Source organism: Salmo salar, chromosome ssa01 (genome assembly GCF_905237065.1).
Source record: "Salmo salar chromosome ssa01, Ssal_v3.1, whole genome shotgun sequence".
Lineage (NCBI taxonomy): Eukaryota > Metazoa > Chordata > Actinopteri > Salmoniformes > Salmonidae > Salmo > Salmo salar.
The window spans coordinates 38,564,721-38,592,393 of NC_059442.1; the positions used below are offsets into that span (position 1 = coordinate 38,564,721).

At 42.6% G+C, this 27,673-nt stretch overlaps 2 protein-coding genes across 4 annotated transcripts in view; one reads left to right on the forward strand and one right to left on the reverse strand.

Moving 5' to 3' along the window:
* ttc6 (tetratricopeptide repeat domain 6) overlaps positions 1–21,885 on the reverse strand; it is a 31,820-nt gene extending 9,935 nt beyond the window's left edge. The window contains exons 1-27 of one of the 3 annotated variants that reach the window (XM_014194599.2): positions 21,738–21,885; positions 20,183–21,161; positions 19,912–19,971; positions 19,534–19,713; positions 19,234–19,364; positions 17,456–17,635; positions 17,018–17,177; positions 16,546–16,650; positions 14,575–14,676; positions 14,386–14,472; positions 13,867–14,276; positions 13,147–13,681; positions 12,764–12,893; positions 12,106–12,281; positions 11,727–11,863; positions 10,510–10,679; positions 10,074–10,194; positions 9,621–9,771; positions 9,445–9,527; positions 8,532–8,608; positions 8,165–8,322; positions 7,481–7,615; positions 6,940–7,089; positions 6,536–6,676; positions 5,133–5,246; positions 1,847–1,966; positions 931–1,004 (exon numbers count right to left, since the gene is read on the reverse strand). In XM_014194599.2, coding sequence (XP_014050074.2) covers positions 931–1,004; positions 1,847–1,966; positions 5,133–5,246; positions 6,536–6,676; positions 6,940–7,089; positions 7,481–7,615; positions 8,165–8,322; positions 8,532–8,608; positions 9,445–9,527; positions 9,621–9,771; positions 10,074–10,194; positions 10,510–10,679; positions 11,727–11,863; positions 12,106–12,281; positions 12,764–12,893; positions 13,147–13,681; positions 13,867–14,276; positions 14,386–14,472; positions 14,575–14,676; positions 16,546–16,650; positions 17,018–17,177; positions 17,456–17,635; positions 19,234–19,364; positions 19,534–19,713; positions 19,912–19,971; positions 20,183–21,106 — 4,811 coding nt within the window. In that variant the 5' untranslated portion in view covers positions 21,107–21,161; positions 21,738–21,885. Of the gene's footprint in view, positions 1–930; positions 1,005–1,846; positions 1,967–5,132; positions 5,247–6,535; positions 6,677–6,939; positions 7,090–7,480; positions 7,616–8,164; positions 8,323–8,531; positions 8,609–9,444; positions 9,528–9,620; positions 9,772–10,073; positions 10,195–10,509; positions 10,680–11,726; positions 11,864–12,105; positions 12,282–12,763; positions 12,894–13,146; positions 13,682–13,866; positions 14,277–14,385; positions 14,473–14,574; positions 14,677–16,545; positions 16,651–17,017; positions 17,178–17,455; positions 17,636–19,233; positions 19,365–19,533; positions 19,714–19,911; positions 19,972–20,182; positions 21,350–21,737 lie in introns of all 3 variants that reach the window. The other 2 variants (XM_014194585.2, XM_014194592.2) reach the window with 2 other exon arrangements.
* Positions 21,886–23,393: 1,508 nt separating this feature from the next.
* On the forward strand, positions 23,394–26,445 carry foxa1 (forkhead box A1). The gene is made up of 2 exons (XM_014194608.2): positions 23,394–23,595; positions 24,524–26,445. Exons 1-2 carry the CDS (start codon positions 23,524–23,526, stop codon positions 25,763–25,765), a joined length of 1,314 nt encoding a protein of 437 aa, XP_014050083.1. The 5' UTR covers positions 23,394–23,523; the 3' UTR covers positions 25,766–26,445.
* The last annotated feature ends 1,228 nt before the right edge of the window (positions 26,446–27,673 follow it).

Sequence of the window (27,673 nt, forward strand, 5' to 3'; positions counted from 1 at the left end):
CTCCACGTCCATTAACACTCTCCAAATGACCACAGTTCCCAAAGGAGTTGGTGCATCCCAGTATAGGTGTTCTGGGTCAACACCATTACCTATAACACCCCCATTCTAAAACATGTCTCATAAGGGGAACGACACTGTCAGGACGGATCACACCTTTCAATACACCATGTCTGAATGACCTCGCTGAGTGCTGCTCCTCTACTCATCTCTTTTTCTCAGAAATTCTCTCTGTTTCTTTTTCTCTCCCCCAACTCTCTGAGAGCCATGTTTTAGCTCGGCGTGAACAACCTGCTTTCAATATGGTTTTGAACATTCCCTCAGCAATATGAAAGATGTTAAAAGGCCCAATGGCATTTCTCTGTGAGAACCTCTCTAAATAGATATTCTGTTTTATTCTTCTATGTTCTGTACACAGGGAGAGTAGAGAGACAGTCTGGATGATTTCTGCTGTTCCCAACACTGGTAGCCTGATTACAACGTGTCCAACAGTAAGATGAGAGAGTGTCTTACACATTCAGTGTGATACAAGGATTTGCCCTGTGGGTCAATGTTGTAACACTACATTGATTTCCCCATCTTCTTCCCACATCATGACCACTTTAGAACAATAGCCATTAAAGTTATTAATTGAAATCATAAATCATTCTTCATAAAAGGTCATGCGGTGTTTATGGTCTTGCCTTCAGGCAACACACACATATTAATTCACTATTAACGGCAGCATAAGTTGGATTTCCCACTGGAGGCCTAACTGGAAATGATGAATAACAAGAAAAAAGGAAATGAATAGCATGGTTTGGATAACAATTTGAGATACCGCATGGCCTATACTATCAAACTCTGAAAGTAGAGATGCTTGGGAAGAATAACATGTCCTTGGGTGGGGATACGGTGTTAGGGTGTCTATACTGAGTGTGTGAGGGGAGAGACCTGTGATGGGAGACTCCTAGGGCATGGTAGATGGTGGCGTCCTCTGGACTTCTCAAGGAGGCAGCTTTGAAATCCTGCAGGAGAAAGACAGTACACCACAACAGCAACTTAACTGAAGATACCATGGATGAACAGATGAACAGGTAGATGATGATTGTGGTGCTACCTAACACATTACTATGTGATATTGCTATGTACACTCCAATGGTATCATGGCATGAATAGGAATAAAGAAACAGAGATATGCAATCAACGCTAACCCTCCTTGTGATGAATGATTGAACAATGTGAGATAACTCATCGCCTATGGCGAATGCATACAATCTATCTATCTATCTATCTATCTATCTATCTATCTATCTATCTATCTATCTATCTATCTATCTATCTATCTATCTATCTATCTATCTATCTATCTATCTATCTATCTATCTATCTATCTATCTATCTATCTATCTATCTATCTATCTATCTATCTATCTATCATGTCCTAGCATATACAACCTATCTACCATGTCCAATAGTAATACTTACAACCTATGTCCCATAGTCTCTTTGTCTAATATATACAACCCTTCTACAGATGCAGCATCTTAATTTGAGACAATTAGCTCCACCAGGAAAATAATCCTGCAGCAACAGGAAATGTGAAATATTATGTGGATTATAATTAATGGACATTTTTATAGGGGTTGATACATTTTTCGTAAGTGAAAATAAAGTCTTGACATTTCTAAGTGGAAAGTGAATTGCAGGAAAGTTGTCCTGCAACAGGGTGATCAAATTAAGATCCTACACCTGGACCATGTCCCAAAGTCCCAAAGTCTCTCTGTCTAATATATCTGTCCGGCCTGGTGAGTTTCAGTGTTTGCACAGTGAACAATGCCTGTTGACGATGCTAGCTACAGGACACTACCTGTAAGGCATTGTGATGGTCACTCAGCTCCACGTATAGAAGAGCACGATTGATCAAGACCTTCAGGTCAATCTCCTTCTTGCTGGGAAGGAGGAGGACAATCCCATAGTCTCTAAGAGCCTGAGAGATCAATAGGAAACAACAGCTATGACAATAAAGAGCAGCAAGGGACATAAACACATGTATATAACATACAGGAGCATAAACAAGATGTTTGCTGACACACAGATTACGAATCAAAACATATTAATTATAGATGGTTGGAGCACTTCTTTCCTAACACAAACCCCTCCCTTACAGAAAAAACACACAAAATCTTAAAAGATGTTATTTCTATAATGTGACAGTATGCTGCTGTATTCTGATTTCAATTACTGTAAAAGCTTGTACTGTGACCACAATTGGGACTTAGCCTTAAATGGGATTTGAACTCACAACCTCTCGGTCGCTGTGCAACTATACCATCAGATCTGCGAGTGTGGAAAAGATACAGTCCACAGACTTATTGACAAGAATGCATTTCTGCCCTTTCTTAAAAGCTGCCCAGAATAACGTAAATAATTGTCCAATTATCACCACCAACATAAAACTATCAGTGCTCAAGGACACTTGACATAGTAGAGTGTACATTCATTATTTGGAGATTTGAACTTGCAACCTCTTGGTGGAAGTGCAGCGATGTTTCTGCAGTACCACCAGCTTCATACTTATAGCTTTGAACATACACTGAGTAAACCAAACATTAGGAACACCTTCATAATATTGAGTTGCACCATGGCCTTTTGCTCTCAAAACTGCCTCAATTAGTCGGGGCATGGCGCTACAAGGTGTCGAAAGCGTTCCACAGGGATGCTGGCCCATTTTGACTCCAATCCCTCATACAGTTGTGTCAAGTTGGCTGGATGTCCTTTGGGTAGTGGTGTGCCTGGAACCTACTACCATACCCCGATCAAAGGCACTTAAATATTTTGTCTTGCCCATTAACCTTCTGAATGGCACACATACACAATCCACGTCTCAATTGTCTCAAGACTTTACAATCCTTCTTTAACCTGTCTCCTCTCCTTTATCTACACTGATTGAAGTGGATTTAACAATTACATCAATAAGGGATCATAGCTTTTACCTGGATTCACCTGGTCAGTCTGTCATGAAAAGAGCAGGTGTTCTTAATGTTTTGTATACTCAGTATTACCACACGAAATAAATAATGGTACGGTTCATGTACACTACAGTGTTGTTCCCTGGGGTACAAAAAGGTAAAAGGTACACTTCGCAGGTACATATGTGAACACAGTTCGGTACCTTGTAGGTATAATGGGAAATTTTTCTACCCAATATTTTGTAGGTTAGATGGTGTTTTGGCAGTGTCGGAGGTGTAACAGCACTAAGGTACAGTGTTGCTCCCTGTTGTACAGAAAAGTCAAAAGCATACATAAGGTACCTTCAGATGTACACATAGGAACTTATGGTACTGGTCAGTGCCTTTTAGGGTACATGTGCGGATAATCTAGTAAAATTTTACATTTCTCTACCCAATATATTCAATTTAATGCTGCGTTCGTAACCATGTGGGAGGTGGAAGTTTAGCAGTTGTGAAGTCATAAATACCAATAGGATGCATTCACATGCTTTGAAGTCATTGACTAACACTGATTGGCTAATGAACAATAAGTTGCGTAAACCATAAACTAAAAGTACAGCTATCATACTTGTGAACAAATTATAGTTAAAAACCATATGAATAGATTGCGAATTTGGAAATATCAGAGTTCCGACTAGCATGTGAATGCGGCTTTATTGCACTTTGAAATGTACAGTGCATTCGGAAAGAATTCAAACCCCACGACTTTTCCCACATTTTGTTACGTTACAGCCTTTTCCTAAAATAGATTAAAAAAACATTTCCCCTCATTAATATACACACAATACCCCATAATGACAAAGCAAAAACAGGTTTTTAGAGATTTTTGCAAATGTATAAAAAAATGAAATGAAATATCACATTTACATAAGTATTCAGACCCTTTACTCAGTACTTTGTTGAAGCAACTTTGGCAGCGATTACAGCCTTGAGTCTTCTTGGGTATGACGCTACAAGCTTGGCACACAATGCCACAAATGTCTCAACTTTTGAGGGAGTGAACAATTGGCATGCCAACTGCAGGAATGTCCACCAGAGCTGTTGCCAGAATGTTCATTTATCTGCCATAAGCCGCCTCCAACGTTGTTTTAGAGAATTTGGCAGTACGTCCAACTGGCCTCAGAACCGCAGACCACGTGTATGGTGTCGTGTGGCCGAGCGATTTCCTGATGTTAACGTTGTGAACAGAGTACCCCATGGTGACGGTGGGGTTATGGTATGGTGCAGGCATAAGCTATGGACAACGAACACAATTGCATTTATTAATGGCAATTTGAATGCACAGAGATATCTTGACCAGATCCTGAGGCCCACTGTTGTGCCATTCATCCGCCGCCATCACCTCGCGTTTCAGCATGATAATGCACAGCCCCTGTCGCAAGGATCTGTATACAATTCCTGGAAGCTGAAAATGTCCCAGTTCTTCCATGGCCTGCATACTCACCAGACATGTCACACATTGAGCATGTTTGGGATGCTCTGGGTCGACGTGTACGACTGCGTGTTCCAGTTCCCGCCAATATCCAGCAACTTCACACAGCCATTGAAGAGGAGTGGGACAACATTCCACAGGCCACAAATCAACAGCCTGATCAACTCTATGCGAAGGAGATGTGTCGCGCTGCATGAGGCAAATGGTGGTCACACCAGATACTGACTGGTTTTCTGATCCACGGCCCTACCTTTTTTATTTTTTAAGTTATCTGTAACCAACAGATGCATATCTATATTTCCAGTCATGAAATCCATAGATTCGGGCCTAATGCATGTATTTCAATTGACTGACTTCCTTATATGAACTGCATCTCAGTAAAATCTTAGAAATTGTTGCTGTTGCATTTATGTTTTTGTTCAGTATAATAAGCGCATATAAAGTATCCTATAACTTTAAATGCAATTGCAACTGAGGCATGCCAAGTTAATTTGCAGGCCAAAAAGTAGCCTACCAAAGTGCATCACGATTGACAGAAAATATATAGCAAAACACTATGTCACATGTGAAGTGTTCCAAAAACACATGGTTTCACATGTGAAAACATGTGTAAATGTTATATGTGAAATCATGTGAAATCATGTGTTTTTCCCATAAGGGCGCTTTAGAAACAACAAACATGAAAAGAAAAAGAGAAAACCCAAACCGACCAATTCATATTCCTTGAGTTGCTGATAACACACTCCACGGTTGTAGTATGCAAATGAGCAGGTTTTGTCTATCCTCAGGGCCATGGTCAGGTCCTCCACTGCCCCTTTGTACACCTGAAACAAAAGCATTCTAAATTTAAACACAAAGAACACTACTGAACATTGCACATATTCATGCAGCTCTGCTCACTCTCTATGGCTGAGCGCCAGAGGCATAGAGAGAAGTAGGTCTCGACTGAACTGACAAGAGTTTAAAAAAAAAGTGTGGTGGAAAGACAGAAAGCCCAAACACATAATAAAAAAATAAAATGTTGATTGACACAGAGCCTTGGGACAATACAGTTGGTTGAGGTTTCTCACTGAGGCCAATATGACACATTATCTCAGTTGGTAGAGCATGGCACAATGCCAGGATATTGGGCTCGATCCTAGGACCTCCCATACGTAAAATGTATGCACGCTTGACTGTAAGTCGCTTTGGATAAAAGTGTCTGCTAAATGCCATAATTATATTATTATCAACCTTCTCTCCCCACACAACTCTTTATATCCTGTCTCAATAATCGGATGAAAGAAGACAACGCTCCTCTCGAAGGTAATAACCACCCTAGAAATTAATTTTAAAATACTGATAAAACTGTTTATTTATACCTCACAAAATTAAAATAATAAAAAGACTGACAATGGCAATATTGATAACTCATTATTCTTAATCTAGCCATGAACAATAAGAGCTTTCATAACAGGACCCCATCTGTCCTCATTGGACTCTATGACCACTCTTTCACAACAGTAAATGGTGAGTAAAAAACCATAGAAGAGATATAATCTCTCAGCCACTTTCAAGTGGTGAGGTGAATCATACAACTCTGCATTGCAATTATAGACAACGTTACATTCATAGAGGTGGTGTATTGGAAAAGTTATTATTCAGAATAACCAATCAAATTCATTCCAAAGAGGGTTATCGTTTGAATGAACAAATAGTAAATTGGGTTACTGCCCTCTAAAGAATGTGATTGGCTAATGAGAGGCAAGGCTGAAGAAGCAAAGAGTCATGGCTAGCTGTGTTACCTGTGTGAATGTGAAAGAAATGTCACACCCTGATCCGTTTCACCCGTCTTTGTGATTTTCTCCACCCCCTCCATGTGTCGCCCATCTTCCCCTTTATCCCCTGTGTATTTATACCTGTGTTCTCTGTTGGTCTGTTGCCAGTTCGTCTTGTTTGTCAATTAAACTATTGTTTATATCAACGTGGTCTGCACCTGGGTCTTACCTTCATACCTGATAATAAACGTATTCCGTTGTTTAACAAATTAACAACTTCTCGGAGTCATCGGTAAAGAACCCAGCATCTAAGATGCAACAATAGACAACAAAGGAAGGCATCCCATTTATCTCACCTTCAGGTAGAATTTGAGTGCTCCTCTATACAGGTAGACTCTGACACTCTTGGGCTGGATCTTAATGGCTTCGTTGCAGTTCAGGATGGCCTTTGAATAGCGCCCTTTAGCGCCATAGAAGGCTGCACGGCTCAGATACACCTTGAAATTCAGACACAATGTACTCCATTCACAACAATTCCACACAATGTGTTCCATTGCACTGCTTCTGTATAACGTGGCTTCAGATACATTTAGGCTCTACAGTACATTTAGCCTGCATCCCAAATGGCACCCTATTCCCTATGGGCCCTGGTCAAAAGTAACGCACTATGTAGGTAATAAGGTGCAATTTAGGATTCAGCCTTATACTGTACATGGGTGGACAGTGAGTTCCAGAGAGCCAGTGGTTACGGAGCCTCTACCTGGAACAGGTTGGGGTTGATGAAGAGGGCTCTGTTGAAGTCCTGAACACTCTCGGACTGCTGCAGGCGCATACGACAGAGCCCACGCTGGTGGTACGCATCTGCATAGTCAGGGTTTATCTTCACTGCGTTGCTGAACGCATCAAAAGCCTGTCAGAAAACATTACAGAATCTTCAAATGGGGGTGTTAGTTTGGTGAAGGAGGCCGTCGCCATGTCAGTATGTACTGTACCATAGACTATTTCAAAGTAACAGCGTGTACCTAGTTAACGTGTTATGTAACATGAACTGAACAACAGGTGTTTCACGGCATGAAAAAAGAGAGAGAAAAAAAGCCTTGCAACAGAGAAACAGCTTGAGATTTGACGGTTAGAAGACATAGCGGATTCAAAAACGTTGTGTTGGAGTAGCCAGTCTGTTTGTGCTGTCATGCCAAGCACTGTTGGCAAGAGCACAAACAGATCTAGGACCAGGCTAGTGTTGGGGGGCCATGCAGCCAAATAACATGGATATCTGAACAGACAACGCCTAGTTGCTGTACCTGCAACAGGAGATCCAGTGCCATGTAGCAGAGTCCAGTCAGATAGAAGACCTCTGCAGCTTCAGAGACGTTGTACAGGTTGGTCTCGTTGGGGCTCAGCAGAATCAGGGCTTTCCTGAAGCTCTCTACTGCCTCCTACAGCACAGTCACCACACACACACATCACAGAAGGCTGCTGAGGGGAGGACGGCTCAAAATAATGTCTGGAATGGAGTAAATGGAATGGCATCAAACACATGGAAACCATGTATTTGATGTGTTCGATACCATTCTATTAATTCCGTTCCAGCCATTACTATGAGCATGTCCTCCCCAAATAAGGTGTCACCGGCCGCCTGTCATACACACACGTCACCAACCCCCAAGACACTCACTCTCCCCTGATGACAGGGCATGTTAGGCCATGGTTATTTCTATAAAAAATGTCATGCTGAGAAAAGTAGGCCAGTTGTACTGATAAGCTGCCCGACGCCATTACGTTAGCTTCAGAACATCTTTACTAGGACACAACTCGGATGTTACACAGAGCATTATGGGTACTGTAGTACATCAAGCTACAGGCCTAATGATTTGAATGAGGAAGACAAACATGCAAAATCACTGTGGAGGAAACAGGGCAACATTGATCATTCAGCTTTAGCCTATACATGACAAGGCATGGTAACCCAGAACGTAACAACCCACCATGAACTTGCGTGCCTTCATCTGTGTCTTGCCCAGGAGAATGAGGATGGGAGGTGAAGGTTGGTTGTTGGTGGCTGCCTCCAGACAGGCAATGGCTTTGGCATCATTCCCCAGGAAAGACTGGACAGCAGCCTGCTGGATGGGAGATGACCCTAGTGCTGGTGGTGGGGAAGGGTCACTGGTCAGTATTAGCCTGGTCCCAGATTTGTTTGTGCTCTTGCCAACAGCATTGCTCATTGTGAAGCCATGATTCTTACTCTGCAATCAGTAAGTTCCTGCTATATAGTGTCAGTCTGTGAGATAACAAGGACTTGTCAGTCAGGGAACTCATATTATGCTTCCTGGATCCTGATTAGAATCGCTGTACCTTTGTTCATCTCTGCAGCGTACTGGATACAGAACGTGGCCAGGTCAAACTGTTCCATGTCACACAAATACTGGCCCCTGAAACACAGAGAGAGCATTGTGGATATGTCAATATACACTGAGTATACAAAATGTTCCATGACATAGACTGACAAGGTGAAACCAGGTGAAAGCTATGATCCCTTATTGATGTCACTTGTTAAATCCACTTCAGTCAGTGTAGATGAAGGGGAGGAGACAGTTTAAATAAAGATTTTTAAGCCTTGAGACAATTGAGACATGGATTGTGTACGTGTGCCATTCAGAGGGTGAATTGGCAAAACAAAAGATTGAAGTGCCTTTGAATGGGATATGGTAGTAGATGACAGGGGTTTGTGTCAAAAACTGCAACGCTGCTGGGATTTACATGCTCAACAGTTTCCAATGTGTATCAAGAATGGACCACCACCCAAAGGACATCCAGCCAACTGGACACAACTGTGGGAAGCGCTGGAGTCAACATGGGCCAGCATCTCTGTGGAACGCTTTCGACATCTTGTAGAGTCCATGGTGCTGATGAGTAAGGCGGGGGGAGGCCCGGAGGGGGATCAAGAGATGTTTGTGAACACCTGTAACTACCATTTCCTGCAATCTAGAGCCTTTATTGACAACAAATAAAGGATTCAAAAAAATTCTAGCTACATAGTGGTGCAGCCAGTCCACAAGGTGGCACAGCACCCCTCTTATATTCTTTGGGGAGAATCCAGTACTACTTTTGTATTCTTAACTAAAGAATAGTTTAGGTCCCTTTTACGGACTTAAAACTCAAGCCTGATATCCTTCCTCTGATATAGAACATTTATACAAGGAAAGGCCCACTCTAAATCTAAGACAATAGCTTGTTTGTGACAGAAAAGTTCTGTAAGAACCTTTACCTCATGATATACAATTGTTGAGCGTCTGGCTTCATATGTATGGCTCGTGTCACATCTTTCAGCGCTCTCTTCAGATCATTGACCTTTTTGGTGAAGAATAAGGTTCATGATTTATACATCATAAAGTGAAAACCTGAAAATCCTGGTGACTGCATCATGACATTTTAAATGCTTACATTACGATAGGCTTGGGCCCGGCAGATGTATCCTCTGATGTAGGTGGGGTCCACCCTCAAAGCGTTGCTGAACATTTGGATGGCTTCATAGTTCTGGCCCATATTCAACATGAAGATCAAGCCCAGGATCACATGGGCCAGTGCTACAGACCTAACAGGAACAAGAAATCATCACAAAGTGGGGAAAAACATTAAAGGAAATATAACTTATCTCTAACCTCACAACAATTATTACACTTAAAGAAAGATTCTAGTTCTTATCATTCAAAATGTTCATACATCTCAAGTCTTATTTAATATTTAGCTTCGAAATGTCCTCCCTCCCTCCTTCTCTCCCCCTCTCTCCTTCTCTTCCTCTCTATATCTCCTGCTCCTCTTTCTCACTCAAAGCCCTGTTGCTCTTTTCAGAAGAAAGGATCCACTCTGTGAAAGCGAGAGGCCCAGTGGTATTACCTGTCAAGTTTGATCACGGCTTCAAAGTCGGACACGGCTTGTTGCCACTGCTGTCGCTCCGTATAGAGCAGGCCCCTGTGCAGGAAGGCACTCAGGTTCTCTTGGCTATCATTAATGAGTACTGGTGGCACAGAAATAAATATAACAATAAGTTGTATCTCTGTGGTACTCACAGGACAGTATAACACAACACCTCAATCCAGCACACAATGGAAAGGTATTAATAGCATGAAAAACTCTGATTGGGGGTTAATGTAAACTGAAAGCTACCACTCTTCGAGTCAGAACACATTGGATTGAAGATATTAATAGCATGAAATGGGGGTTAGGTGAGGTTTTGTTGATGATGTTGTTTGCAACTAATGGACTGTGGAAATGATTTTCCTCTCCGAGGACATCCGTACAATTAAGTATATATTTATCTATTGTCCAATACCTGAGATGCTGAGGTCTTGGAGGGCAATATCAGGCATCATCTTCCTGAGCAGACAGCCTCGGTGGTAGAAGGCCAGCCAGGCATTGGGGTCCAGGTGAACTGCCAGGGAGAAGTCCTCGATGGCTTCCTGGTACTGACCCACCTTAGCATAGATCCTGCCCCTGTACGTCCTGTGGTATGTCCAGATTATAACGAGACATTATGTGTTATAATGGGTTATAACAGGTGGAGGGTAACACCACTGACATTATGGAGGGTAACACAACTGACTGTCAATCGACATTTCAGTGTGTGTGTGTGTGTGTGTGTGTGTGTGTGTGTGTGTGTGTGTGTGTGTGTGTGTGTGTGTGTGTGTGTGTGTGTGTGTGTGTGTGTTTTGAGAGAGAGGGAGAGAGACGGAACCTGTGCGTGATTGTGAGCTAAACTCCAGCCTAACGCTGGCATTATCTGTGTCCCAAGTGACAGCCTATTCCTTATATCAGGGATGGGCAACTCGCAGCCCCCCTTTCGTAGGCCCGCAGACTAATATTACACCAAAAAAATACAATAATTTGAGTAGTAGAATATACAAGCTGCAATTTTTTAACATTTGGTTGTGCATCAGCAGTCACTCAATTAGCCCATGTCATCAAAACATTTTTAGATTGGTAAGTTAGTCTAGCGGCCAGCTCTCTAAACTTGTAGTAATCATTGTCAAAATACTAACCAGGGTGGGGCCCATTGATCATCAGTTATCATATTAAAAACTGCAAATGTTTGCCTCCTATGGCAAAATGTGTAGAATTTCAGGAAATTAGCTGTAAAACTGCTAATTTTTCTCTTCGCTCCATGGCAAGATGAGGAGAATTACATGAAATTAGTTATAAAATTGCAAAATCTTCTCTCCGCCCCATGGCAAAATATGTAGAATTGCAGCAAACTTGCTTTAAAACAACATTTTCTCTACGCTCCATGGCAAAATGTGCAGAATTGCAGGAAATTAATTTTCAAACTAAAGAAATGTATCTTCGCTGTCATGACGGGGGGTATGGATGTGAGTACGCAGACCCACTAGCTACTGCGGCCCCTCATGATGAGTTCCGTTTTTTGGTGGGCCACACCCCCATCAAAGTTGCTCATTCCTGTCCTATATAGTACACTACTACCTATGGGCCCTGGTCAATAGTTGTGCACTATATAGGGAATAGGGTGTCATTTGAGACACACCCATTGATTACCTGGCGATGGCATGGCTAGGATCACGCTGGAGCAGCAGAGAAAAGTCAGACAGAGCCACCATCCAGTTACAGCTGTGGAAGTAGTGCAGGCCGTGGGTCAACAGAGCGTCCGTTCTCCCTGGGTTGATGGTGAACGTCTGGAAGACAAAGATTACAGACATACACACCAGTCACAGCAGTCTCCTGTTAAGCCCTTGTTCTGTGGCTTATGCTGGCAAAATAATCCAGAGGTCAGCACTGGAGTGAGGTGGAATCTCTTCTCAATCAATACACAATATCACAATGTTGTTCGTTTTCTACCTTAGATGACTGTATTAAACCCAGACTACATCCTAAGAGTGCTTTGAGACCCAGTGATGTCAGTGGAAACGTGACTTACTTTGGCATAGTCCTCCATGGCCAGTTGAATCTCATTCCTCTTCTCGTACATCTCAGCCCTCTTGAAATAGTTGTCATCGTCTTCAGGTCTGCATTTGATGGCCTGAGTGTAGTTTATAATAGCCAGGATGGTCTCTCCTCTCACTCTGTAGATTTCTGCTTTGGACTTGAAGGCATCTGGTAAACACATATAAAAGGTTGGTAATGTATTGTACTGTACAGTAGTCTAGAAAGGAGGAAGAGCTATAGCTGTACAGTCGTGGACCATAATCAAATCACATATAAGTCCAGTTGCATCCTTAACCGTGGGTACATCACCAGAATTTCCTTAATAAATCGAACAGCAGTGTAATGCCACAGAATGTACAATAACTATAGTCAACAAAAATGTGTTCCTATTGGCAAAAAGGAACTAACATTTAAAATCAATGGAGCACTCACTAACTTGAAAACACAGATGGAACGTGCCAGAGCGAAAAAACTAAAAGGCTCATAAAATGAGGAATTTCAATTCATTCAAGTGAGAGATTCAGCAGAAGTGCAATCACTTTCACCTTGGCAGAGTCAGTCAGTGCATCATCACGCTGTATGTACCGTGAATCAATTGTATCTACAGTAACTAATAAAACACACAGGGTTTTGGGCTGTGGTGGGCTTACCTGCATGTTTCTTGGTGTGCTTGATGATAAAGTTCAGGTCATCCAAAGCACTATTCTGGTTGTTTCTGAGCAGATAAATGCTGTGCCTGTGCCAGTAAGCATCCAGCAGGTAGGGCTCTAGGGAAATGGCCTAGTGTAGAAACAACAACACATTAACCATTTATCATCAGAAGCTAGGCCAAGAGGAGGAAAATGAAGCTTGTAGGGAAATCAGGTCAAACCTATTAGCTAGCTTATATACTTATAAATAAATGTCTAAATTAAGTTACTTTGACTAGCTTCCAACTGAAATTACAGTATTCTGACCTAACACACTCGTCCATGGCTGTCCTATTTCAGAACCAAACCTCTGCTAGCCTACTGAAAATGTGAACTAAACTTACGGCATTGAGATCCTCCAGAGCCTGGTTAAGCCGGCCCAGTTTCTTCTGCAGCGCCCCCCTGCGACACAGGTAAAAGGCGCTGGGTCTGTCCTGCTGGGCAATATCCTGGGTCAGCTTGGCCACCTCTCCCTCCAGGTCCCCTGTGGTCAGACCCTGGTCCAGGGTCAGAGACAGGTCCACCCAGTCCAGAGGCTGTATCTCATCCAGCATCAGGACCTTCTCCCCAGGCTTCTTCAGGGCCCCGCTCTGGAGGCTGCTGCTGGGGGCCCTCTTAGAGGAGTCTGACTCTTTCTTGGAGGTGCTGCTGCTCTCCTCAAGTGGGGGGAAGAATTGGTCAAACCAGGCATCCCAGATATCCCTCACCCACTCCCGGGGAGGGAGCACGTCGGGGATGCCACCCTGGTCAGCGGCAAAGCTCTCAAAGTCCAGCACCAGGGGTAGGCTCGGGTAGCGGGGCAAGGGGAGCGGGAGAGGAGGCTCCTCTGAAAGGCACGTGGTGGGTTTGATGGGTAGTAGCTGGCACACAGACTCACTCCTGGGAACACACGAGGCAGGCAACACAATTAGACAGGGTGATTAGATGTAAAGAAGAGATGTATACATTCTGTAAATACAGCAATAATATGGATCTACTGTATATCCAAATGAAAGCATATTCGTCTGGAAGTTCTATAACTGCTTTGTTAGCCAAATGAATCGCAGTACTGTAAGCCTGCCTACCTGATGAGAGTACGTGGTGGCTCCTGCAGTTTTTCATGGATGTAGGCCAGCTTGGCAGGGCACAGCTTCTTCGAACCCTTGGCGACCTTCTTCTTGGAGTGGGATATGCTGCCTCTCCTGACGGGTTCCCCCAGCGTCACCCTGCCTCGGTCCCTCCTGTACTGGAGTTGACTCTGGCTGAGGGCTGGGGTAAGCTCCTCTGTGTTGGGGCCTGCTGCGGGGGCTTGGTGGTCGGCGTCCTGCTGGACAGTGGGAGTAGCCTGGGGATGGGTCTCCTCAGCCAGCACAGTGGAGGACAGCTGCTGCCGAACCACCTCCAGCTCTCTGGTGACGGTGGCAAAGTCACATGATACCTTGAGGAAGGCCTCTGGCTCAGGGTTGAGGTGTGGGGCAGAGAAGGGCCTCTTCCACTGGGTCAAGATTGTGAATAGTGAGACCATGGTCAGAACCTCTGCTTTGGTGGTGAGATAGTGGTTTATCGTGTTATTGAATGACATGACCTTTTTCATATACACTCACCTGTTCTTCGTCAATGGAGGGTTGAGGTGACTGCTCAGTTACTCTGAGGTCTATCATAGACTTGAACTTTCTGGACAGCACATTTTCCTGTGGGAAGATCCAACACGTTCATAAGGGCATGCTAGAGAGAGGGGGGGGGGGGGTTGTTAAGTTTAGTTTGGGGGGGGGGTAACTAAAGCACACACTGACCACTGAGGTGGTTGGCTCCATCTCTGTCAGGTCACAGGCTGATTCCACCAGGTCCTGCAGATCACCATAGAGCTCCTCTCTGGAGAGATCGTTCCGCGTTGCCTGAGTAACAAACACCATAGAAACACAGCAGGGTGAGATCACATTGGTGAGGTTTGGTTAAAACCTGTTGGGGCTAGGGGGCAGTATTTGCACGGCCGGATACAAAACGTACCCGATTTAATCTGGTTACTACTCCTGCCCAGTAACTAGAATATGCATATAATTGTTTGATTTGGATAGAAAACACCCCAAAGTTTCTAAAACTGTTTGAATGGTGTCTGTGAGTATAACAGAACTCATTTGGCAGGCCAAAACCTGAGAAGATTCCAAACAGGAAGCGCTCTCTCTGACCATTTCATGGCCTTCTTGATCATCTCTAACCAAAACAGGGGATCTCTGGCATGACGTGACATTTTCTAACGCTCCCATAGGCTCTCAGAAGGCGCCAGAAAGCTGAATGGTGGCTTTGCAGGCCCTGGCTGAAAAACATTAGCGCATTTTGTAAGTGGTCGATCTGAGAACAATGAGACTGGAGGCGCGTGCCCGAGCCGACACCATGTTTACTTTCTCTCTCTTTGAACGAAAACAACCACTCCCGGTCGGAATATTATCGCTTTTTTACGAGAAAAATAGCATAAAAATGGATTTTAAACAGCGGTTGACATGCTTCGAAGTACGGTAATGGAATATTTTGACATCTTTTGTCACGAAACGCGTCGGGCGCGTCACCCTTCTTTACCCATCGGATAGTGTCTTGAACGCACGAACAAAACGCCGCTATTTGGATATAACTATGGATTATTTTGAACCAAACCAACATTTGTTATTGAAGTAGAAGTCCTGGGAGTGCATTCTGACGAAGACAGCAAAGGTAATCAAACTTTTCTAATAGTAAATCGGAGTTTGGTGAGTACCACACTTGGTGGGTGTCAAAATAGCTAGCCTGTGATGGCCGGGCTATCTACTCAGAATATTGCAAAATGTGCTTTCACCGAAAAGCTATTTTAAAATCGGACATAGCGAGTGCATAAAGGAGTTCTGTATCTATAATTCTTAAAATAATTGTTATGTTTTTTGTGAACGTTTATCATGAGTAATTTAGTAAATTCACCGGAAGTGTTCGGTGGGAATGCTAGTCACATGCTAGTCACATGCTAATGTAAAAAGCTGGTTTTTGATATAAATATGAACTTGATTGAACAAAACATGCATGTATTGTATAACATAATGTCCTAGGATTGCCATCTGATGAAGATCATCAAAGGTTAGTGCTGCATTTAGCTGTGGTTTGGGTTTATGTGACATTATATGTTAGCTTGAAAAATGGGTGTCTGATTATTTCTGGCTGGGTACTCTGCTGACATAATCTAATGTTTTGCTTTCGTTGTAAAGCCTTTTTGAAATCGGACAGTGTGGTTAGATTAACGAGAGTCTTGTCTTTAAAATGGTGTAAAATAGTCATATATTTGAGAAATTGAAGTAATAGCATTTCTAAGGTATTTGAATATCGCGACACGGGATTACACTGGCTGTTGAGTAGGTGGGACGCAAGCGCAAGCGTCCCACCTAGCCCATAGAGGTTAACTGGTTCACTTGCAATTTGATATTCTAATATATCAAAGCTTTATTCAGATACATCAAAGATATTTGATATTCAAAGATATTATATTTCACCAGGACATCTTTGGTTAAAAAAGGCATGATCAATGTGGCCTTGTTAATGTTATCTAACTTTCAGAGTAGTAGGGCATCTTGTAATGTAATGATCAAAGAGCATCTCCAATGTTCCCCCATCACGTCTCAACTAAAACACAGCCAGGAACAAATAGAGTAGAGTTAAGTCCTCCGTTAACAGTCCATGTGGACTGTCTGGGAGGGAAGTAGCCTACAAGTGCGTCTGTAAACATCAGAGGCTCAGTACTACACTACCTGGTACTTGGGAAAGAGTTTGTGTTTGACGAATGCAGGAGAGCAGCTGAACTTAGGAGGCGCTGGGTGCCAGAACATCTTCAGCTCGTTGGAACACAGAGAGGTCTGGGAGGAAGGAGAGAGATACTGTATGAGACACACAGAGAACTGGCAGGATAGACACTTCAAGGACAGGTGACTCATCTAGACCAATGAAAAGTCCCCTTGAATAAAACAAACTCACACGTGACATTAAAAAGATAATGCTGAACTGGAACATTGGAACTGAAACATTTGACATTCTTAAACAATCCCAGATAGCTACAGTGTTAGTACCATGTTATAAGCAGTCCCTTTAAAAACCTCCTGTTTCTAATGAGTTACAAATATGTTTGGTGCCACCTAGTGGATCATCTTGTTGGATGGTGAAACACTTTCTAGACAAAATGTTTGGGGGGAATAGTTGTATAAACATAGTGCTGATCCTCCTCACCGCCTGTCCATGAAGCATCATCCTGGGCTTCTCTACGTAATACTCAGCGATCCTCTGCCAGTCTGCCAAGCTGTCTGAAGTTTGGGGAGGCAGGTGACCCACGCAGTCCTTTCCATCAGACTCAGTCACCTCCACGCAGGGCACGCCTTCATTTACTATCCTGCAAAGAGATTCAATAGTTTCACATGATATGAGGTTGTTGTAATGACACTCCTGACATGTAAAGTTTCCCCCACGTGGAGTGCAGAAGGTAGTGAGAGAGAAAGTGGAGAGAACGGCCAAATCATATTTACTAAATAGTTTAATGCAACCCTGTATCACAGCACTTCAATTCCAAATGTTGCTATAAAGTCTAGGTTTGGTCAGAAAACAACTAATGAAGCAGGGCCTGGGAGAGATAGATAAATAAAGGTTAAATAAGTAATAAAAGCATTTTACCTGTGTCTGTCAGGCTGGGCAGCGATGTGTTGTAGAGCTGTCCTCTGTTGGTGAAACTGCGGTGGTGCACTGAGTTGGCTAGAGGTGTGACAGACCCGGGAAGCCAGCTGCAGCTCCAGAGGCAGGGCCTGGCTGACTGGGGTTGTACAGAGGTGGTGAATGGTCTTGTACCCATCTGCACTGTGGGAGAGAATTAGAACAGTAATGACTACAATGTTGTGATACTCTTACTTGGCCAGTCTGTTTGCGCCATCATGCCAACTCCTTGTCACTGGCTTGACAATGATCGCAATATAGTCGGTGAGAAGACAAACAGATCTAGGACCAAGGTAATGCTTACTTTCAATTGTATCTAAATGTAACATCATTTCTGACTTCTTTACCTAGTCTGTAATAACACAGGGTATATATAAAACCCAACATACAGTATTGTCATGTATGGTAAAGGGAGAAGTCAACTGACATTTTGCTTTGAACCAAAACCCCACTGGTTTGTTATATTGAAGAATGTCAACGATTTAACAACAATCCACATATTTGAAACGTCTACGAGCAATACCGTGGTCTTGAGGCTTGTCCTAACAGATGAACCATTCTCTGTGGCGTAAGCAGATGAGGTGGTGGTTTATTTGCTCAGATCATCCCTGCCATAACTTCTCACCACTCTTTGAACTGGAGACTCTGTGTGTGGCCTCTCTGTGCTAGGAGGGAAAGGCCCGGCCTCCCTTCGCCACCCACCGCCCACCTCCTGTCCTGACAGACACTGGACAATTTATTGGAGCCTAACATGTTCACTATGGCCTGCCACTCCTGAGATTGATCATCTCTCTGGCACTCTGGGTTAGGTAGGCATGCCTCAGCTCAGCTAGCGGAGCGGCAAACCTGTAAGGTCACCCTGGAGTCATTCGCCTTGTTTTCAATGAAATTAGCATTCCATAACTGTGGAGTGGAGCTGACCTGAGCACTGCCTTCAGCCTTGCTCCTTATCTAATCCATGTACCATCAGCAGACAGGCTGGCAGCCTGGCCCCCTTATAAAGCCTCTTATCCATACCCAACAGAAACCTTTCAGTGAACCAAAGCTCTGAAAATCACCCCTAATTAAATGGCACTTGTTTTAGTTCCATTTTTTCATCAATGGGGTTGGAGGGGAGTGGAAGGAGTGGGAGGGTGTGGCACAACTCCAACTCAGCACTTGCAGCAGAAGGAGGCAGTAAATCTGGTCTCTTTAGGTGAGTAAGGAGTCAGTTATAAGGAAATGTGTGGTTGCACCAGGCTCCAGACAGAGAGAGAGCAGTCTAAAGAGTGTGTTAGACTAGGAGCATAATTACTCTCTGTGTCAATGGGTCTCTGAGAATCAGGTGGGGAGTTTTGATGATAGCTTAGAAGTCACTTTATTTACAGACAGACTCCCTGGAACTGAGCTCACCTCCGTCCAATGCCACCCCCGCCCAATCCATTAAAGTCAAAGTCGGAGATGGTTACTAATGATAGTGAGTTGAAGAGGTTGTTGGAAAACAACTTCGTTCAAAACAAGCAGGGATAACACAGTGATGACCATGATTATACAGGGTTTAAGCAACATGTCTTCATGTTTTAGGAGAAAAACCACTATTTATTTGACAGTGCAGTGTTGTACGTGGTATCCATGTAATACCCAAGTTTGTAATAGAAGTAGTAGTTTAACCTCCAATAATGATCACAACTCACAATCAGTTCGATACAACAAGTCACAACGCTCATGATCAACCAGACTGACAGGGAATACAAGACTCTTACTGCGCTTTGGGGGCCCATGTCGCTAGAGGGGAGAGGCCTTGAATGGTTTTGTTTTGTAAAGACACCCTCGCTGGTCTCTGAGAAGGAGCTATGGTATCTCCTCGAGCTGTCATCACATCTGCATAAGTTACCTTTGATGGAGGAAAAAAAAAAAAGCACGAAGACAAACGTTTGTCTTCTAATTGTGGGAGCTGAAATAAGACAATACTTAAATAAATTAGGCGTGAACAAGATAAACTGATAGTACAGTTACAACGACTGAACTTCACACAACGACAATCACATAAATCCAAGTATTACGTTCTGTGGAAGAGCAGACACCATAGAGTCATCGCCGTCTGTCTCTCGTTCAGACAGCGAGTGAGCGATCTTGTAGACCCCTGGTGTGACTTTAGGGGACTCAGCAGGTCTTGGAGGGGTAGGTGTCTCCCTCTTGACCCATAACATACTCTGTCGAACCGGGGGCCTCTGAGGAGTACCCTGGGAAAATGTGGATAAGACGTTTGTTAATGTTGACTATCATACAAACAGAATTCCTTATCAAGGTTGAATTTAGTTTAAACTTTATACAACCTTAATAACAGAAACCTCTACACTTAAAAATGTTCTCAAATGCTCTGAAAACCTATTTTTCAATGAAATGTGATAAATCTAAATACACTCTAGTCTCTGCATTACCTCTGTTTGTACATGGCTAATATTCTCTTCTCTCTCCTCTGATTCCACTGTTTTTTCTTCCTTTAAAAATGATTGAATGTTATAAAAAAAACAAAGATTGTCAATCAATACAAGTGCAATTGCTATGAGCATTGAATACCTGTTTAAATAACTAATATAAATGAACTATCACCAGGCTTATTTAAAATCTCTACGAAAAGTATGAAGGTCAAAATGTCTGTGACCATTCAGCATATCATATGTTGTTGTCCTATTGTTATCATGTTGTCACCTCGTTGTCAGCGTTATAGCTGTCCCCCAGCACTCTTTCCATCAGCTCCTTGATCATCTGGTCCGAGGCAGATGGCATATCACTGTCCCCTCTCTGGAAGGAGGCAACGATCTCATCCACCGTCCTCCCTCTGCCTCTGACAAGCCCCATAGTCGTGGCCACTGACTCCTCTGGATCTCTCTGCTGGGGGTCCGTGTCCTCCTGGCTCTCTGCACCTTCGGCCCCTACAATGCCCCGTGCCTCATCCAGTAGCTCTGTGGTGGACTTGACACTGTGGATACTGTTAGGGGCCATGGTACTCCTCTGGCTCTTTGAGCTTCTGTCGTCAGTGGGAGTCCTTGGTGCATGCGTAGACCTATCTTTCTGTTTCCTCCTTTTCTTTTTCTTGACCTTCTGTGGGGCTTTCCCGTGGGATTGCTCGGAGCCAGAGTCCTCACTGTTCCTGCTGTCATCGGTGTTGTCCGAGCTCCGGATGCACCTCTCCGCCGCTTCCTTCTCCGACACCTGCTCTGACTCCTTCTTGCTCTTGTATATAAACTTCCTGGTCCTTGTTGCTGGCCTCTCTGACCTGGGCTTAGAGGGAGGCTGTGGCCTCATGGACATGGACACCACTTTGGTAGTCCCTGCTAGCTGAGCTATGGCCGGCTTCTGGGAAGGTTTCTGGCCTGGAGGAGACAGGACCAAACTAACTGAATTTCTCCCTTCACTGATTCCTTTGATAAGTATGGTTCCTTGACTCCCGCTCACCTCAGACTTTGTTTTAGGGATGTCTAGTAGGAGTGCACTTTGTGGTAAGGAGGCAGGTGGGGATTGTAGCAGATCTGCATGGAACTCCAACAGGCTGACTGACCCTGCAGACATCTGTGAGGTCCTATTTTGGGGTGTGTCCGATGTGCCACAGGGTCCCTCTGTAGCCTCTTCCATCAGTCCTGATGACTCCAGTGTGTGGAGAGAGTCTGGTGGTTGGGCCTGTGTGCTGCTGGTTGTGTGGGAGTTGAAAAACAGCTGCTTCATTTGTAGGAATTCACACTGGGCCTCATTGCGTAGCACCCCTAACTCCTTCTTCAGCTTTAGCTCCTCGCTGTGGCTCAGAACCTTATTTCTCAGCATGTTGTCTATCAACGTGACCAAATGTTGGAAAGTGAAACATGCAAAAAAAGTAAAGGACTGAGGATGGAAGTGGGTGAGTAGTAAGAGGAATTATTTTTCAATGGCTGATTATGAAACATCAATTAAAATGATTAAAACACACAGCAATCAACAAATGGTAGCCTAACATGTGATATATCACATGATTGATGCTTATTCTATGTCGGATTACGCGGCCTACTCAATAACTGATGATCAAACTGTTGATGTTAAGATTGTTGTTACTGTGTTACAGAAAGTAGCAGCACTGTCAGTATAACAGCTTCACGGTGTATTTTGCTGCTAGTGAAGTTTGAAAGATGTCATACGCCCCGTTTAACGAGCTACAATGTTGCCAGCAGTGAACCACTCCAATGCTACTAGAGTGACGTTAGATTAGCTAACGTTAGCAAATTCCAACGCTTACCTTTTCCAAAACTATTGAAGTGACAAGACACCGCTCTTTGCTGAAATTGACGTTACTTTAAATATTTGAATATCATCTCATAAACACGTTGGCAGGTAAAATGTTTACAAACTTCTGGGAGAATCTCCTAGCAACCAAACCAGACAACTAGGCTGGACAAAACAGACACCACGTGGGTGCAGGACGAAGACTGCCAAAGACCGGACGAGCATTGGAAACTGAACTAAATAAATAAGTTACAAAATGCGAACGTGTTCAAAGCTCAAAGGCTTTCCTAATCGGCAGAAGAAGTATAATTTCATTTCGGCATAGGCCTATGCCTTTTTCTATTGGCTCTGTAGTTTTTATTCTGGATGTGTAGGCCTTCAGGAAATGTTATTGTCATAAAATCAAATATTGTCTAGTAAACTTATCAAGTGTGGAATGTAATTCATTCCTTCTAATTTCTTTGGGACAATTCATCTTCTGATTCTATTTTCCTTTTCTTTTCTTTTTCTTTTTTTGCTGTGCCATAATAAACATGTGATCATAAAGACTCATGTCATAGAATAAAGCAATCTATTAGCGTAAATATCTGTAAAACAACCGTGTTCATCTGTAGGGCTTTGTGGGGCTGGCTATATCTGCCGTGTCAGATTTCAAATCCAGCAGTAAACCTAATTTCCCATGCTTTGTGGGAGGTTTTAATCCGGCCTTAACAAATCGATTTTCTCTCCCTAATGGCGTTAGAGATCACCCTGAGATAATCCCATGTAAAGGGATAATTATCGCTGTTATTCCCTCATTAATGGGTTTAGAATCGAAGGACCTGGCTGCAACCGCTTGTAGGGCTACCGTCCAGTTAACAGAGCAGAGGAATATTGGGAAGTATGTTTCACGCATATTAAGATGTTGACACTTGTCTTCTCCATTGTCCAGAGGCCATAACATTAAACATGAAACACAGGCCTACGTAGGCTACAATTAAATCCTATATATGGGCATAGTCTGCACATAAATTAAATTATTATAAAGAAATAAACCTTCATTGCTTATAAGTGAATATTTTTCATAAGAATATCCAATATCCTCAGTGCTAACGCCTTCTCAATTCTCGCAGAATTTAACATTTTGATACCTATAGACAACTTTCTGTGAGCCAGAGTAAATATTACCATGACATTGTAGGGCGCGCGCGCCCTTGTGTGGGTAATGGATCATTTGAAATTATAGGCATAAACAGTGACGTTTCTGTTACATTTTATTTCATTAAAATTCCATGATTAATCGTAAAGACCTCAAATACTAGATTGTAATGCTAGTTTCCTGTCTATTTGGTTCATGCCTGGCTTTCTCCATGGCACATGAAATACCTTAATTTATGGATATAATTCCAAGTGCGTAATTGTACAACAACAAATGTCATGCTCGGCTGTTTTTCAAACCCTGCTTTCTGACTGATGGAATGTTTACACACCTTATTAGGGAGGGGAAAACATTATTTTTGACAGGGCTATTTTTCTTTGTAAAGACGCAGAAGAACTGTGGGCACCGGAGGGGTGACTACAGTGAGGGAAAAAGAGCTAGGCAAATGAACACTGAAAAAGTGGGTGGGTTGTACCGCCTACGTAATAGGGGAAGATCTAAACTCACAGGTCACACTGCATTCAACATCTATCTCCTCACTTCTTTACTCTAACCCTCCTGCAACATCCCATCAGTTACTGCGCACCGTTTCCTAGGATACATTTCTCAAAAACTCCAGTCTGAGGAACTGCATGTTTACGATTTGTGGATATCAACCATAATGTTGGGTACAGTGAAAATGGAAGGTCACGAAACGCCAGATTGGAGCAGCTATTACAATGACGCACAAGAGGTAGGCTATGTGTATTTCAGTTTTATTCGATTTGTGTATTAGAATAACAATGAAGTGCTGACTGATTTCCACGTCTTTGTTTTTGCGATGCATGTTTTCTAGCAAACTGCATTGAGTGTCCTTCAAAAAGATTCTAATTGCACAGTGTTTTTGTCGTTGTTGTTGTTTATGGAATACTGGGCTGTTTTGGGCATAGACTTCACTATATGCAACCTGAGGATGTATCCTAAAGAAAGAGAGAGACGGCCAAGCACGCCGGGTGGCAGCAGCGCACATTGCAGTCACAGCAGGCCGAATGCTGACTTGAGATACTGGCACTTTAACAAGAAATAAAATACCATTATACATGTGCGTAAAAATGGGATTTGGCACTGCATATTTACCGGCCATCATGCAGCGAAATCATGGCATATGTTTATCAATGCATGCTATTCGAAAAGAAAGTTGCAGTCAGTGGAATGTTTCAAATCAATCTTAATTCGTTTGTTCCATGCCAATAATAAGATGAATGCACTTTGCTTGACCTTCTGTTTGTGCATAATAGGCCTACATAAAATGTTCATCTAAATGATTGCTTTGCTGGAAAAGCAGCACAAAATCGCATTATATGCCCTAACACAATGAAACAATATTGTTTGAGTTTGAGATGTATCATATAAATGGACCAGGCTGTTTTGATGCTGCTGTTTAAAAGCTCTCAAAATGAATCTCATGTTTTTTAGTCAAATCGAATTAATTAAATTCGTTAAGTTTTGAAATATTTTGTGTTTAACAGCCTAATATTAATCATTATTAATTATTATTGGCTAAACAGTATTACACAGTCGATTTCAGCAGAATAAAAACAAATAATAATAAAAAGTAAGCACTTTGAGTGTGTGGAAGACCAATGCATTGTTGTGATCACATTTCTCTCATGTTATTCCAGGTATATTCGCCCATGGTGAACAACGGCATGAATGCAGGATTGAGTTCCATGAACAGTATGAACAGTTACATGAGTATGTCTACTAATGGAAATATGACCTCAGGTTCTTTCAACATGTCTTACGCCAACCCCGGCCTGGGAGCCGGACTAAGCCCCGGGACAATGACAGGGATGCCCCCGAGCGCGTCCAGTGCGATGAACGGAATGGGTGGAGGGGTACCGTCAATGGGCACTGCCCTTAGCCCCTCGAACATGGGCGCGATGTCGGCTCAGCAGGCTTCCATGAACGCTATGAATCCATACGCGAGCATGAGCCCTACTATGAGCCCAATGTCCTATACTCAGCCCAACCTGAACCGAGCAAGGGACAACAAGTCGTTCAGGAGAAGCTACCCGCACGCAAAGCCTCCGTATTCGTACATATCCCTCATAACCATGGCCATTCAGCAAGCACCAAGCAAGATGCTCACGCTTAGCGAAATCTATCAGTGGATAATGGACCTATTTCCATACTACAGACAGAACCAACAGAGGTGGCAGAACTCTATTCGCCATTCCCTGTCTTTTAATGATTGCTTCATCAAAGTGTCTAGGTCACCGGATAAGCCAGGCAAAGGTTCGTACTGGGCCCTGCACCCAGATTCTGGAAATATGTTCGAGAACGGTTGTTACCTACGCAGACAAAAGCGCTTTAAATGCGAAAATAGAAAGATATCTTCAAGTAAAGGGGACGGAAGGAAAGACCAGTCCGGTTCTGGGTCGCCTTCGAGCGAGAACACCAACAGCAAGACTGGGAATGTGGACTCCAACTCCCTCTCCACCTCCAACCAGTCCTCCAGCCCTCACAGCATGGACCACAGGAGCAGTAGCAGCGCCTCTGAACTAAAGAGCAGCGGGCCACCTCTCCACCCCGTGGCCAGCTCGGCCACGTCCCTGTCCTCTCTCCCTTTACCTCCGCACTCGATGGCGCACGAGTCCCATCTGCACCTAAAAGGGGATCCCCATTACTCATTCAACCACCCGTTTTCAATAAATAATTTAATGTCATCCTCAGAGCAACAGCACAAACTGGATTTGAAAGCCTACGAGCAAGCTTTGCAATACTCTTCCTACGGCTCAAGTATGTCCTCCAGTCTACCTCTCGGCAGCGCGTCCATGGCTGGCAGAGCCATGGACCCATCCGCAATAGAGGCGTCATACTATCAAGGTGTGTATTCCAGACCAGTCCTCAACACTTCTTAGTTTCTTCTCATTTTTACAGTGCTCGATAAAAGGATGACAGAAAACATTGATCATATTTTTTTGTTGTTGCATGCACCTGGTGCATAAGGACTGTTACTTTAATGTATAAGAATGTGTATGAGTAAAATCCAATAGGCCTATACTGTAAAGTGTTACCATTGAATGATTGTATATCCAGTCGTAAATCATTGCTAGTGTATTTAAAACAATTTTGAGCTTGTAAAATAATGTTGTATTCCCCAAACTTGTAGTACCCACAATGAATATGTCCATGTGTTACAATGTGCATGAATGGAGGTCAATAAGGTCTCGTGGAACGCGTGACACAGGTGAAGCAAAAAACCCAGGTTGTTCCAGAAAGCCTACTTTTTTAAATGGATGGTGTCATTTTACGCATTGCTTTCGTTCATTTACTAAATATCTGACAAACATATTTACAACCCAATCTTGTATAACAATCTTAAATTCCACGTGGAAATGCATTATAAATAAAATATGTATTTCTTTATACATGACAATTGTATGTCTTTTGTGGTATTTTTCAAACCAGAAAATGTGTGATTGTTATGTGCAGCCTAATGTCAGCGTTTTATCTTTCTCTGTTTGTTTTGATGTCTCTGCATGTGCTTAACTTATTTCTTGTTCATTTTCAAATAAAACAAATACGATTTATTCACTGATTGTTGGTATTTCTGATGTTCATGTTGAAGAAGCTATTCTGTGCATGAGGCGTAAAATAATTACTATTCAATTACGCAACTGTTCCAACTTTTACGCATATCCAAATATTTCAGGAACAATATGAATTTCAACGTTTTGAGTTTAAATTAAGCGTTACAAAACATTTTCATTACCATTGTAAAGAGAATGTATTAATTATATGGTCTAAAGCTTCTGTCAGAGTGACATATAGACAGCTTTGTTGTTCAGTCTTGTAAGCTATTGCGTAAAATAGTATATCATGAATGTAATTCCATATGTAATTAGGTTATGAACCATTGATAGACACATCTAAAGTGTATTCAATATAATTGTAATATCCCTGTAAAGTTTATAAATGCTAACTGTATTGATGCTCGCTTGGGTTGACGCACCGCAAGTTTTTGATCAATGAGCAAGGCTAAAGCCAAATCTAACAGAAATACAGCCGCAGAGCTTTACCTCATAAAGGATTCGGGCGTGTTGTAAATGGATTTTTAACAATATCATGGAAAGGCCAAAGCATCTTTTTGTGATTCGTAACCCTACATGATGCGGCTCGTGAACCTGAACAGATTTGACTTTGATCATGGTATTTTGTAGACACACATTTTGGCTGAGTAACCGTGAAATGTGTTTAATTATCATGTAATTGCCCCCCGATGCGCAAATAACGTGGAGAATTGAATTGAGTGTGGTGAAAATATCGCGGAGAATTGAGGCTTTATAGGCTTATGCCATAGGCCTGTGGTCTGTGCTTTATTTTTCAGATTATATTTCCACAGACAAATTCAAGCTTGCTTGTTTTAAATCAATAAAATAACATTTTAAGAAGCTATGTTTATTTAGATAATATATTAACTTGTGTTTGGAACAACTGAGAAGCTTGTCTGCGCGTGAGTTTCACATGCTCGAGGCGTACCTTTAGCCTACTCCAGATGAACTGAAATTAATATTAACAATATCTAAAAATCACATTTTGTATGCTTTCAATTGTATCTTATTCAAATCAATTTTGGACTATAATATCCTAAATGGTAACTAATAAAATGTTTCTTGTTGGTAACTTTAAATATGGATAACATTTGGTCTATTGTCCTGCAACGATTGGATATTTTTCCCTGAAGAATTTAGGCTAACGTTAATATTGCATTTTTGTTATTTTCACCTCAAGATGATACATGATTTTGTCAATAGAATGATTGCGAT

What these genes read in the sequence shown, in the direction of transcription:
- foxa1 (XM_014194608.2), top strand. Translation starts at nt 23,524, where the DNA reads ATGTTGGGTACAGTGAAAATGGAAGGTCACGAAACGCCAGATTGGAGC. An exon ending in ATTACAATGACGCACAAGAG is followed by an intron (nt 23,596 to 24,523) that starts GTAGGCTATGTG and finishes ATGTTATTCCAG; the next exon opens with GTATATTCGCCCATGGTGAA.